The sequence below is a fragment of the Copadichromis virginalis genome, linkage group LG22 (genome assembly GCF_057382275.1).
Source record: "Copadichromis virginalis isolate Kocher_CV1m ecotype Utaka linkage group LG22, C_Virginalis_male_GT1.1, whole genome shotgun sequence".
Lineage (NCBI taxonomy): Eukaryota > Metazoa > Chordata > Actinopteri > Cichliformes > Cichlidae > Copadichromis > Copadichromis virginalis.
In genome coordinates, this window is record NC_140638.1 from 9,934,023 (window position 1) to 9,948,512 (window position 14,490).

Sequence of the window (14,490 nt, forward strand, 5' to 3'; positions counted from 1 at the left end):
TATAAGAGCTTTGACTCAGGACTGGGTTTTCATTGAAAGCTGACTGTGAACTTGAGCAGGTTATTCTGATGAGAGGAAGACATTTTTACTCTGTTAATTCTTTTTCATTCAGAACCCCCCCCCCTCCCCCCCAAACTAAGGCATATTAGCAATATTTGCTATTTATATATGTTTTTGCAATCACAACAAATTAGTCTTAAAAGTAACACTAGTTTGAACTATTAAAAACATAGCACAATTTATAATTTTATGTTTTACTTACATAGAGAAAAACCAGAGGAAATGATAGAACTCCATAATAAGGTTTTAGGCTTGTCAGTTGAGTTCCAAATTTCTTTCCAAAATGTGTTTAAATTATTGTTTCAGCAGGGAAATAATTCACAAAAACTTAAAAAGCTGTTAGCTGCAGACATGACTGTAACAATAGACAATGGTGTGCACTTAAGTGAGCTGCTGGTAAAGTGAACATGAAGATAAACTTTGATTTGCATGTTTCTGCTCTCTTATCTTTTATTTAGAGTAGTGTAGGAGAGGGAAGGAGAGAAATTCTTGTGTTACTCTTTTATTAGTGATGAGCAGCAGGAGGAGTATAGAGCACGATGCTTTTGTGGATGAATCATCTGCCTCAGAATGTGAATAAAACTCAGAATACTGTGGAAATAGAGCCTGCTCATCTCCTTTTTGTACACAACCTATGTGTTGATCTTCCACTTCAGCTTGTGGTCAGTGCAGATACACATAAGTGCACCGTGGGTATAAAAATGAGTGAAAAAACAGCCAATGTCCAAAAGAAAAGCTTCAGAAAGTCAGGGGAACTATTTCTCAAGACTTCTTTAAAAAATTACAAGAAACTGTGGCTCACTTGAAGTAAAATATAAAGAAATAACGGGGGGAACTAGATTTTTGTACAAGGAATGTACAAGATGTCCCAGATCAAATACGCTAAGCTAGCTAAGGCTAGTTATCATGCTAAGCTGACTATGCTACACACCTAAATGATGAGGTAAAAAGATACAATTAAAGACTGGTAAAGCTTTATCATTACTGTTTACAAACATGTTTTGTTTCCATGTTTGGTGCTGGGGGAGACTTGTCTACATGAGGTTTTGAGAGCTTTGCAATGAAGAGAGGCCTCATCTCTCAACATTAGTTGCCAACCGCACTCATTCTCTTGGTTGAATGGGAGCAAATCCAAGCTGGAAGGTTAAAAGATGTGGTGGAAAGTCTCCACAGGAGAGTGTAGAATAAAATTTAACAATTACACGTACACATATGTTCTTTTAGCACTTTTGGACTTTGGTTCACTGAATAGCCCTTTAAATGTAACCTGCTTATAAAGGGTTAGTTAGTTAGTCTGTTTAATCTTGCACATGGCATACCCATTTACCTTCTGTGTTTGGTTGTAATGTGCTGTAACGTCATCCTTATCCTGTCCAATAAGCTTCTGTCTGTACACTCCTTATCCTCTTGTTGGCCACCTGTTACATCTTAGTGAGCAGAAGAATGATCAGATAAGACCTAGCATGAACATTTCACTTAACAGTGGCAATCCACAAGAGGAACAATCAGTTAACTGGGTGGAAATGAGCAGAGTTTTTTTCAGCTGCAAAGGATTTTTCTCCTTCTGACGCCTACCTCTGCGACAGCTTTGTGCTAAGGAGCTAATCCTCCTTTTCTTTTGACTTTGCAAGATGTCTATGAGAACTCTCCCCCTGGTTTTCATTAATCTGGGTGGAGAGATGCTTTACATACTGGACCAACGCCTGCGAGCTCTCAACACCTCAGAGGACAATTCAGAGAAAGGTAGAGGCAGCTGACATCTTTGTAGATGTGTCTTCCCAGTTTGTGTCAAGCTGTAGCAGTCTGATGCCAATTTATAAACTTAAAAAAAAGTGCTTTTCTTATGTCAGATGCATAACTACCCAAATTACAAATCTGCTTTCCTTCTTTTTCTTTCTTCTTTTGTTGGAAACCCAACATGGCTGCAGGAGTGTGGTCAGAAAATGACAGGAAAAGAGGTATTACTTGAGCGTAATGTTCTTTAGTCAGCTCCTCCAGCATCTCTGAGCTCTCTTAACAAGTCAGAAAATATATAATTTTCTTGAAAACACATGTGAAATTGTCACACAGAGCCAGACAAGTAGCTAGACACCTACCACAAATTTGTATATACAGTGCACCAGCCACTTTATTTGGTACACTTTTGCACTCTGGTCTTCAGAACTGTGTTAATTCTTTGTGGCACAGGTTCAGCAAAGTGCTGGAAACATTCCTCGGAGATTCTCATCCATATTGACATGATAGCATCACACAGTAGCTGCAGAGTTGTCAGCTGTGCATCCACGATATGACTCTGCCATTGCACCACATCCCAAAGGTGCCCTATCTGATTGAGATCTGGTGACTGTGGAGGCTATTTGAGTAAGTGAAGTATGGCATGATTTTAGCTTTGAGACATGGCACAAAGCTGGAAGCAGCCATAAAAAGAGATTGGTATACCTGAACCTTAGACACAAGGATCAATCTATGCGCATAAGGGGCGATCGTGACTCAAGAGTTGGCAGTTCGTCTTGTCATCGGAAGGTTGCCGGTTCGAGCCCCAGCTAAGTCAGTCTCGGTCATTGTGTCCTTGGGCAAGACACTTCACCCGTTGCCTACTGGTAGTGGTCAGAGGGCCCAGTGGCACCAGTGTCCGGCAGCCTCGCCTCCGTCAGTGCGCCCCAGGCCAGCTGTGGCTACAATGTAGCTTGCCATCACTAGTGTGTGAATGGGTGTGTGAATGGGTGGATGACTGAATGTAGTGTAAAGCGCTTTGGGGTCCTTAGGGACTAAGTAAAGTGCTATACAAAATACTGCCCATTTGCCATTCATGAATGAGAGTCTGAAAAAAGAGCACTCAGAGTTAAAACACATATGAGGCTATTTGCTCACAGAAGGTGGACAAGAAAATGATTGGACTAGAGCAATGATGTCACCAGTTTGACAGGTTGGGTAAGAGGAAGTGATGTAAAGAATAGACAATCAGCCCAAACACCAAGGAATTCAGGCAGATGAATTAATACAGATTTTCCTTAACTTATACTTAAGCTTCATTTGAATAGGTGTACTTAACAAAGTGGCCAGTGAGTTTATTTAGACTGTCTCCCATATATATTTGGAGTTGTATAAATTAAAAAAAATGCATAAAACAATGGTAAACAACCATTTAAAAAAAAAAAAAAAAATTACCATTTTTTTCCTTTTTCATGACCTCTGTGTTTATCGACCGCACTAAGAAAGAAGTAGCTTCAATTCAAAAGCAAAATTCTCCACCTTTCTGTTTGGCTGCTTCTCCATTTCACAGTCATGAATGACATCGTTGGGACCATGTTCAGTAAAGCCTTCATGGATGAACTTCTCAAACCTCAGCAGCTGTATTCTCACAGGACAATGAAAACGGTGCTAACTCGGTTAGCGCACGCCTCCATCATGAGACTGAACCCGGCCAGCATGGACAGGGTAAATACCAAATACCAGGAACAGGAGCACTAGATTATAAACAGCAAGTGAACTGAAAAACTTTTTAAAGTAAAAATCTTCCCCTTGTTCACAATGAAAGTTTTTCCCTTTACTGGAAAAAAATACCAGGAAAAACAGAGTCGATTCATTGATCTCAAACCTATGACTCAGTCCTTGAAGTTCGGAAATAAGCTTCCACAGTTTACTCATTACCTCTCCCTATAATGCAGGACTGTCAAACCTGCACCCATAAAATTTACTTTACTTAATGGAGCAATGATTTTATGCACATCCCGAGTCATTAGGGACTTATAGTCATGTGAAAAAGAAAGCAGTCCTGTAAAACCTTCCTGCTTCCATAGGGAATACTGTATGTAGCAGCCAGGTGCTGCTAATCAAATGCATTTCATAAACTTAATGTGAGCAAGTATGTCCACTTGTCAAGTCTAACAAAATGCATTTGGAAAACAACAGTTTGCAGGTCAGGACCATTCAGGTGTGTGTTAACACAATGCCACAATCTTCTCAGGATGAGATGTCCTAGAAAATTCACTCAGAAGTCAGACTGTGCAGAAAACCCAGGAGCTACATCTCAGACTTTACAGCCAACAATTGGCATGTTAAATTTTAAAGTTCATGACAGCACAACTAGAAAAAGACTGAACAAGTGGTTTGTTTAGAAGAGTTGCCAAAACAAAGCGTCTTCTCTATAAATCATTCATGGCAGCAGAGCACAGGTTTGCAAAGCTGTATCTGAATAAACCACAAGATGGAAAGTGTCCTGTGTACGAATGAGGCCAAAGTGGAGATGTTTCGGTAAAATCCACAGCACCACATTTGGGGAAAGCCAAACGCAGCATACCAGCAAAACACCTGACATCAACTGTTAAGCACGGTGGTGGACGGGTAATCATTTGGGCTTGACCTGGACAGCTTGCAGTCATCGAGTCAAACACAAACTTCTGTGTATACCAAAGTATTCTAGAGTAAAATGTGAAGCTATCTGTCCATTACCTAAAGCTTGGCTGAAATTTGGTCATAAAACAGAACGATGATTCCAAGAACAGCAGCAAATCTGCAAAAGAAAAGAATCAAAATGTTGCAGTGGTCCAGTCAAAGTCTAAATCTCAGGTGACTGAACTGCTGTGCACAAGCAAATTCCCACAATCCTTACTGAGCTGAAGCAACACTGTAAAGTAGAGTGGGCTGAAACTTCTCCACAACGATGTGAGAGACTGATGAAGTCAAGCAGTTACTACTTATTACTTCTAAAGGTAGTTCAACGAGCAAATGAATTGTGGGTTGTAGTTAGTTTCTCACAGGACTGTAACTCAACATATATTTTATAATTGTATTATTTGTTTCTGATAGTTCTTAATTTTTATTGAGGGTCAGATGATTTTTTACTTGTTACTTTCTTGATTTGTCTTATAATTTCTTTGTTATTATTATTAGCTTTTAATGTTATTGTTTTAATTGCATCTTTCTCTGTCATATTAGTCATGTGAAGCAGTTTGAAGTGCATTAACCTCACGGAAAGTCCTACACAAATTGCTTTCTCTCAGATATTGATTGATAATTGATTGTCAGATTGTTCTGGTATCTTATTAATACATAACATGACAAAAAATGTAAACATTTTACAGCTCTGTTAATTTTTTAAGGTGTAGATTTGTGTTTTTGTTCTTGTAGCTTTATGAGCTAATGGTCATGGCTTTCAAATATCAAGTCTTCCTTTGTCTGCGGCCAAAAGACCTGCTGCTCATCTCATACAATCACATGGACACCATCAGGGAATTCGTGAAAGACACTCCCATGGCCGTGAACCAAGTCGATGAGACACACAGGAAAATCATTGAGGTATGACTCAGATAACTGAAGTTATATAAACCTTGTATTTATAAGGTGCAAGCATCCTCTGCAGCCATTGTCTCTCTTTGATGTAGGCATACTCGTCTTTATCAGAGGGTGAACTCCAGCTTCTCAGACAGACTCTCCTCACATTTTTCCAAGACATGCACGTTCGTGTGAGTCCCCTGCTTGAAATCCCATCCTCCTCAAACATATTAATATCAAATTAAACATTTCATTTTTCTGCTTTCAATTAATGCTCTCTCTTTTTTTAAGGTATCACTTTTCCTAAAAGATCAGATCCAAAATCCCAACGGACGGTTCGCCCTGACGACGTCAGGCCCAGTGCCTCATGGGACTGATGTTCCTGGGCTTATTAGGTATGTAGGTTACAGTGTGTGCAGATGGTTTACATATAGTTTTGAAATGAATTTCAAGGAATCCATAAATGTAAATCAAAAATATGTCCTCAGTCATATCTGTCACTGTCAATGTAATAGAGCATTTTATGCAAAGTAATAAAGGTCAGCTATGCAGCAGCGCCAGCGCATTTATCCTTCCCCTGATAGTAAGCGCTCAGATGTGCCCCCTTTAAGCAGAAATACATTTTGTATACATGCATTCTTCAGTTGTAAGATTTCTGGGGGATTTTTGCACATACTGCCTGTTTCAAATATATCCACAACATCCACAACGGTATCAGATCTGTGCTTTGGCCCATATGTGTCTTAAGTGTGCCAAAGTGACCATATCAAAAGAATTCAAAGCAGTCATTTCATCAGTCTTTCAGTAATTTCTTTGGATTATTTTGTTTACAATGAAAAACAAGCACAGAAAAGACCAAAATTTAACCTTTGTTTGTCTTTGTTGAATCAGAAAAGCACCTCCTGCCTCTGTACCACGTATCCCTTTACTTCTACAATGTGATATTTTTACATAAGTGCTGATTAAAAGCATGTGCTGTAAGCATCATTCATGCAAACTAATACACATGCGAGTACTTTATTAATGTCTGTCATTAATGAGTCTGCCATTGTTTGTCAGATTCTCAGTGTCTTTATCACATATTTGCTTCTAATTCAAGTTTAGACATTATAAGCAGAATTAATTTCTACTGTCAATGTTTATACACTGAACCTGGTTTAACATCTGCCACTTCATTAACGGCACTAGATGTGGCCACTCTGTGGCCTGGTGGTCTGATGCAACTCTGAAGTCACCGCCAAAAGGCTGACCAATCCCAACTTTCAATTTTCTTTAAAAAAAATGTGTCCACAATCCAGAGTGTCGCCATCTGTTTCCTGTTTTCAAAGGATATTTGACTGTCGCGGCAGAGAAGTGAGACGAAGGGAGTTCCCCTCTGGAGGGAGTTACACCAGCTCCATCAGAGAGGGGTCTTTCGAGCTGCATGGAAACAGAGTGATCAGACTCGGCATGAACATGTATGTAAATATGCTGCTGGACACTACATGGTGAACACACACACTGAACCTGTGGGTGACACTGCTGCGTTTCATGACTTAAAGGTACACTGTGGATCATCCAGAGGAGACACACACGTCCAGGGCTCCCTCTGTAAAGGTAATAACATGTCAGGGAGGTCACAGATTTCATTTTACAGTTATGGTTGGTGATATATATATATAACTTAATATTGTCCTGAACTACACCTGAGCTCTTGCTGTTGTGAAACCATGAAATTATGTTTAAGCAATAATAGCAAATCATATCATATGGAGCTTTTTTCCTACAAGGTGATATTTACCTTTGATAGTGGTGTTTAAAGGATGCTCAGGTGGCACCAAGGGGCTCAAAATGTTGCACCACTTTCACACTCACTCCACTAACCTGATGCTTCCTAGTTTGTTTGGAGCCAGAAGTGACAATTTTTGAATCAGATGGTAGGGCACCGAGTTAGCTAAGGTTATCTAGCTGCAGCAATAAAACCAAAATAACAGACATATGCTTGATATATTAACATATTTTTAGATATTTCTTACGCCAAAGGAACCCAACATACATTTGTTATAGAGTGGGAAACTGTCCATGTGCCTCCAAATCACTTTTTATACCAGGCTGTGAACATGCATTTAAATGCTGTAAATTTGGATATTTTGTAATGGAGATCTGCGGGGATTCACTCATTTTTGCAGCTTGCCTCAAGTGGCCACTCAAGGAACTTTAGTTTGTTTTGTACTTCTGTGTTGGCTTCGTATATTAGCCCCAGAAATTCCTGCTTGCCTGGACAGTGATGCATAGTAAAAGCCGTTAATGCTGTTATGGCAGTGGCCCGTTCCCTGTGGTTTGCACACGCAGCTCTTTATTGACACACTTTTTGCATATACACTTAAACTCACCTCACTTGCCCCGCTGTTCAAAACATCTCACTGGTGTAGGCTCATCGTTGTGTGTCTCTCTACAGCCTCACACCTTCTATAAGAGAAGAGCTTAATTGGGTGTGTAAGACAGGTGTGCCCAAACCACACTACTGTGGTTTCCTGGCTTCTACAGCTGAGCCAGAAAACCACACCCCAGTGCTACTGCTGTACAAAGAGAAGATAGTAATCAGATTAATGAAGTGTCAAAAATAATAATAATAGTGTTTCTCAGTAACTGTGAATGTTTGTGTCTGCTTATATTATCACCATATCAACATTAAACGGCTGGTTAGACAGTGTAATGTTTAATTAGTCAATATTAACATTAATAATGTTTGAAAACTTGTAGTAACTCTTGTGCTGCCACTGCACCCCTCCCTTTCCTGAACCATTATCCACAAATAGAGAAAACTTGGAACAGTTGTGAAGCTTCCCAGGAGCGCATTAGTTGCAAAAGACTCCAGAACAACATCTAAAGAACTGCAGGGCTCACTTGTTTCAGAGTGGACCAAAGTGGCATCCATGAGAGAAAAACACCACTGACCAAAAAGAATACGCAGGCTCATCTCACATTTGCCAAAAACATCTTGATAATGAGAAAGAAGCTGGAATTTTTTTAAGCTTTGCATGCCGTTACATCTGGTGTAAAACTAACAGCATTTTATTAAAAGGAACATCATGCCAACAGTCAGACATGGTGGTGGCAGCGTGATGGTCTGACGCAGGTTTGCTGGACGATTTGCAAAAACTGGTGGAACCATGAATTCTGATTTCTACTAAAAGAAACCTGAAGGAGAATCTCCAGCTATCATTTCTTGCCCTGAACCTTAAACAGGCTGTTCTTTCTTAAAAACCCTCCAGTTTGGCTGAATTAAAAACATCTCTGTAAGGAAGATGTTTTTTTCAATCAAACGCTTGATTGTAGTTCTTGCTGCCAACAGCAGTGCAACCAGTTATTGGGTTTAGGGGGAGTTTTCAGAGGGCCAGGTAGCATTGGAGAACTTTTTTCCATTAATAAATTATATAATTTAAAAACTGCATCTTGTATTTAGTCTGGTTCTCTTTCTTTATTATTAGAATTTGTTTGATGACCTGAAACATATAACTATAATAAATAGAAAAAGATCAGAAAAGGGGCAAATACTATTTTCACAGCTCTGTTATAACCTGCCTCTGCACCTCCATCGTGCTGCAGGCAGACGGCTCTCCCAACCCGCTGGCGAAGGAGGAGCTGAACCTGCTGGCTCGTCTGATGGGCAGCATGAAGACAGAGAACAAGCCCAAAGACGAATCAGGTTTTCGAATCAACCTGTTCAACACAGACAAAGAGGAGGCGGAAGCGTGGGTGTTCTTCTTTTCTATTTTAATTCCCTGTTGTTACATTAACATAAATTTCCTCATCAAGGCCTTTTTATCTTGTTTCACAGAGGAGCATCAGCTAGTGCTGAGGAGTCCTTGTATGGAGTGATAAATATTCAAGCAATGCAGGTATGATCATGCAGACTCTTCTGGGGTATTTCAGTGAACTAAAACTAAACCACAGTCAAGAAAACAGTTTAGTTTGACTTAAAAAAAAAAGGCAACTGCTGAGCACGTGAACAAACCTAACAATATAAACAGAAAATCTGGCAAAAAAGTGTGTTAGTGTGAGTGTCTGGCTACACTCTGGACTGTTGTTATGACTGCCATGTCTCTCTTAAAACATCTGTGATGAACTTAATCCAAGTTTTTGGTTCAGGATGAGCAGGCGGCATCGGAGTTGGCTCGCATCGCCGGACAGTTTGAAGAAGAAGAAGAAGAGAAACCCGAAAAACCCAGCAACAACAAGGGAGAAGAGCTCCTGGCCATGATGGACGACCTCTGACTCATTTATCCAGTCTGTGGTTGTTTGATGATCGGATGGTTAATCTCCACTGTGAACTTTAATCTGAAATATGCAGTATTCAGTGAAACAGATGCAAGAACTCAACATTATAACACAGTTACAATAGACAGAAACTATTTTCTATGTTTAAATTGCAGCTGAACTGACTTGGATGTTAAACGGTAACACCTGCTGTGTTTGAGGTTTCATTTTCTTTTTAACAATTTAATGTTAAATAAAAGTATTTATTTATATTTACATGATTAGGCTGGCTCGTGTTTACATGCTGTAAAACAAAATGAGTTGCAAATGTTGCTGTGAGGCAGGGAAGAAATTAAATGAAAAGGATTGATCATATTTTTAAATACGACATCTAATTGGACACGTACTAATTTAAATAAGCTATAAATTAATATTTGGATAATGAAAATAAATGTTCATTGAGACGATTTCGTTTCTGCAGCAGCAACCTGTAGGGGGTGCTGTTGTCTTCGCTTTGTAAGAAAAGAACAATCTCATGAAGGTTTCTTTGATTCGGAGCCTTTGCTCTTTGTTTATCCGGCTTTTAATCAATTAATTAATTAATTTTAATACTTATATTTTAAATATGACAACTAGTACTGTATGAATCCAATAAGGTACAAAAGGGAACAGAGCAGTGAGTATAAACGTTCATGTAGGCATAAGATTATTTAGCATCATCCTTTCAACAAGGTGTACTATTAAATAAAAGAGTCATACATGCATACAATACAATGGCAATGGTGGGAAAAACAGTTTAGAATATCGTATGATTTTTCTGGTTTATTTCCTTTAAGTAGTTTAGAAGATTTTATGTATAACTTGAATTTATCCAAAAACAAAACAAACAAAAACACCAATTTAAACACATATAAGATTAACATTTTTAATGTATTTCTTTTGTGTGGTTTCATATTGGGTGTTTTATGATGTTCTAAATCTGTCAGTAGAATTTTCGCTTAATTAATAAAATTTTACACTCCAGAGAGCAAATTTGTTAATCTTAATATATACTTTGCAGCTTTGAAATCCAGCATATATGTGAAAAATAATGTTGCTGTGATGACGTCCTGTTCTCGGGTTCCTCATTTATGTCCTGGATTGTATTGTATTAAAGCTGGTTGTGAATAAAGTTTTTATTTTTTTTTTAAACGGTTGACGCAAAGACGACGGTGAAACGTCATCACGTCGCTGCTCCTCTGTCGGGTTTCTGCGGGAAAACGAACGTGTTGAGATGTTTTGAGAGGTTTCAGCAGGTCGGTGTTTCGCTTCTACATGAAACCTGTGTTTAAATAATTCAGGTAAATGTTACAGACATCAGCGGAGGGAGAAGCTTTGATTTACAGTCATGTTTTACGCATTTTGGAGCTTTATTTAGTCGCTGCTAAAGCTAAGGAAACGCTAAAAAAAGAAAAGCTAACAGAGAAGACTAACTTTGTGCTTTCAGATACAAATTTGAGTGTCATTTTAAACGTGTTTTTATGTTTTCTGTAGGTTTAGTTAAAGCTAAGATGACACTGCAGTATATGACACTATATCTTCTGTATTACCATTTATATTCGGCTGTAATGTGCATATACGGGGGTTACTTTGAAAGCCAAATATGAAAGTGTTTTTTGGACCAATAAAGAAAATGCGGTTACGGGATATGATAGTCACGAGATGCAAAACAGACTACGTGTGTCTGAATGAGAAGCTGATGTGACAGTGAGGCAGGAGGAGGCTGGCGTGGTTTGGATATGTGCAGAAAGGATGCTGAATATGAAGACCTCAAAGGATTCATGTAGTGAAGGAGGACATGCAGATGGTTGGTGGTGACAGAGGACGTTAGGGTTAGGATGAGATGAAGGCGGATTAGCAACCTTCAGTGAGCTGCTGAAAAAAGGAGGAGAAGAAGTAGTTGTTTTGGCAATTAGGATTACCATTAATTGACTTTACGTCAAGTCAGCTGGTATTGATCCCCTGATTTTTAATAAGTGACAGTGGAATAAAATTATTTTGTTTTTTCCTCAGAACTTGTAACAGTTTCCAGAGTTACATTGGATCATCTCTCCAGCAGATAAAGAAAATAAGACTGGAAACATTTAATTCACTTCATTCTTTTTATGTGTGTTTTTTGTGAGCTCCATTAAAAAAACGCAGTAAGAAAGTATCTAAGACAGCCTTTTTGGTCCCTACATTGCAGTTTCAGTAGAGCCCCATTAACAGCCTAAGAGGATCTAACGTTGATGCAGTCACATTGTCTGGGCATGGTGCTCTTTTCCTAAGTCCTCAGAAATTCTTCTTCCTTTACCTTATTTTCAATCAGAAAAGTGATTAAGAAAAGATGGAGGGAGGGAAATCTTTTTTAACGATTTGACCACAGCCTCTTAGTCGTCTGACGTTTATTAAATGCAGGATTGGTTTGTGACAGATGAGATCAATCGCATTTAAGCTGTGCAGGACATTTTCTATTTGACATGTTCCTGTGTTTTCTCATTTTCTGATTCTAATGTTCTGTCCACAAAGTGTGCAAGGTTTTGCTAATTTTTGCTTTATTGCTTCAAGGTCAGAATCAGTAAACCACAGAAACACGTCTCAGGTACCAACACTGCATGACAGACTCTAATCCAGAGTTATCAATCTTCTGCTTTTCTGCAGGTTACTATGGAGCCCAAGGGAGCTGAGTCTCAGCCATCCGGCGTGGGGCCGGTTGAGGTGGTGAACTCTATTCGGGAGCGAACGATCACAGAGAACAGCATGGTGATCCTCCTGCAGGGCCTTCAGGGAGAGGTGACCACGGTGGACCTGAGGAACGAGAGCACGGCACGTGGACGCGTGGTCAACGTAGATGCCTTCATGAACGTACGGCTAGAGGACGTGTTGTACCGGGACCGGCTGGGTCAGCTCACACAGCTGCAGGACCTATTCATCACTGGCAGGAACATCCGCTATGTCCACATCCCCGACCATATGGACATAATGAAGACCATAGAGAGCCAGCTGGCCAAGATTCACCGCGTCCGGAACTTCGGCAGTGAAGGCGGAGGCAGGAAAGAGTTTGCCAAGAAAACAAAATGACTTTTTTTTTTTTTTTTTACATTTGGAAAAGACGCTGCTTGTGTAAGGTTCAGAGATTAGAGGACAAACACCAGTCTAGACCAGTAGTTTACATCCTGAGGGCCCACAAAGTGACTCCAGGGTCAAGAACAGGGAGAGAGATCTCAGGTACAGTAAGATATAGTTACAGTTCTCCTTTTCATTGTAAAATACTGGAAACTGTCTTTAGTGCTATAAAAACTGAACAGCTTGGAACCTGGGATGAAAGGCCACAATCTGGGTTTGATTTCTTGTAAGGATCACAAACTCGAAAGGCTGGAGTATTTGGAGGCTGATATCAGTAAATTGTTTAAATGTTTAAAAATAAAACTCCACAGATTGATTTGTTTCCCTATGTAAACACTGTAACAATTCTTTTTAATACATTGCGGATTATTTCTTGGATTAATTGATGCATCTTCCTTGTATCAACTCAAAGAAGCTCTTTGGTTGAGATAAAAAAAAAAAGACAAACTATTTAGGGGGATTTTTAAATGAGATATGATGAAAATGCTAAAAAAAAAAATCCATCTGAGAATAAAGTGAAATCTTTTTCAATATAATTATAACAACTAAATGATAGATCCTCTTTTGCACAAAGGGTTTAACTTAAACGACGCCACAGCTTCTCTCATATTTTGCTGACTTAGAAACAGTGAAGAGTCTTATCTCTTAAACATAGAGAATACCCTAAAGCAGTCACTTTTTGTGCCTTTTGAGGTGCTGCACCTCATATTTGTACTAAATAGCAAAAATACATTTATCATACATTTCTCCTAATTTTTATAGTATTTTCTACACCTCATTTGCAGAATCTGGACACCTACATTTTTTGCTATTATAACACCAGTGAGGTACACCTGTCAATGTAAGCAGCCATGCTTTTTACTCACCAGACGGATCAGCTAAAAACAAAAGTCACCTCCACACTGTTGTTATAAAGGACGAAATTTAAACTTGGGGGTCTTATGAGATTTGACTCGCTTTTGGAGCAACTACAGGCTCAATTTTTCCACCGCCAGAGGTTGCAGCTTGTTTATTTTGGCCCATGTTTCTTTTTTTTAAGTAGGTTTCCCTTTAGCGGGATTTAAGCATTAGTTAACTTCTCCCACAGTTGTGGTTTGCTCCCCACAACAAAATGACTCAACTTATTAAGCTCCTCACTGTCATTCTGGGCCTTTTGATGTGTCGCTCTCTAATAACTCCCTCCAGCCAGCAACTTAATTAACTATCCTAACTTTTGTGCTATCGCATTATTAAAGATCTCTTTTGTCTGTCTTTCAGTACGTTATCATTTTTAATTTAGTTGTAAAAATACTTTGAGGGACTTGTCTTTTCTTACCAAATTATTCCCAAAGTTAATCTCTCTGCTCCAGCTCAGTTTTATGAGAATTGAATGGCTCATATTGCAGCTGACACTGAATGCGGTTGTGGTGTGAGGGCCAGTGTATTTACTGGTAAATGGTGAGCATCACAAAGCCCATCTTTCTGTGTGTTAAAAAAAAACAGCCCTAAGTTAATCACTGCCTGTATGCAGGAAAACATTAGTCACTGGTGGGGAAAAACAAGCTGACCTGTTTCCACAGCTCCACAAACATCTCTGCATCAGCGAGCAAGTCGCTCTCAGTCACAACAGTGACATCCACTCTTGTTTTTTAGCCAGTGGAGACAAGCGTGGCGGGTGAAAGGAAGGTAGTGTTTTGCTTGGTGTTCTACCCGTGCGCAGTTGCGATCGGGAATCTGGGGAATTTGCAAAGTGCTATGTTATTCCTACACAGCATCAGGAAGAGGACAGGCCTG

The 14,490-nt window shown here is 39.3% G+C and overlaps 2 protein-coding genes across 4 annotated transcripts; both read left to right on the forward strand.

The window, feature by feature from the left end:
• The first annotated feature begins 1,691 nt into the window (after positions 1-1,691).
• Positions 1,692-9,778, forward strand: oscp1a (organic solute carrier partner 1a). 2 transcript variants are annotated; one of them, XM_085445868.1, is made up of 11 exons: positions 1,692-1,803; positions 1,989-2,018; positions 3,344-3,498; positions 5,191-5,358; positions 5,445-5,525; positions 5,626-5,729; positions 6,663-6,791; positions 6,876-6,930; positions 8,923-9,068; positions 9,155-9,215; positions 9,466-9,778. In XM_085445868.1, exons 1-11 carry the CDS (start codon positions 1,692-1,694, stop codon positions 9,589-9,591), a joined length of 1,167 nt encoding a protein of 388 aa, XP_085301994.1. In that variant the 3' UTR covers positions 9,592-9,778. The 2 variants fall into 2 exon arrangements, with proteins under 2 accessions (XP_085301994.1, XP_085301995.1); XM_085445869.1 differs by lacking the exon at positions 1,989-2,018 and adding an exon at positions 7,577-7,597 and having other exon boundaries at positions 6,876-6,924; positions 9,170-9,215.
• A 999-nt stretch (positions 9,779-10,777) lies between these two features.
• lsm10 (LSM10, U7 small nuclear RNA associated) lies at positions 10,778-13,973 on the forward strand. 2 transcript variants are annotated; one of them, XM_085446612.1, is made up of 2 exons: positions 10,778-10,913; positions 12,253-13,973. In XM_085446612.1, the coding sequence occupies exon 2, from the start codon at positions 12,259-12,261 to the stop codon at positions 12,670-12,672; it is 414 nt and encodes a 137-aa protein (XP_085302738.1). In that variant the 5' UTR covers positions 10,778-10,913; positions 12,253-12,258; the 3' UTR covers positions 12,673-13,973. The 2 variants fall into 2 exon arrangements, with proteins under 2 accessions (XP_085302738.1, XP_085302740.1); XM_085446614.1 differs by having other exon boundaries at positions 10,778-10,868.
• Positions 13,974-14,490: the final 517 nt, after the last annotated feature.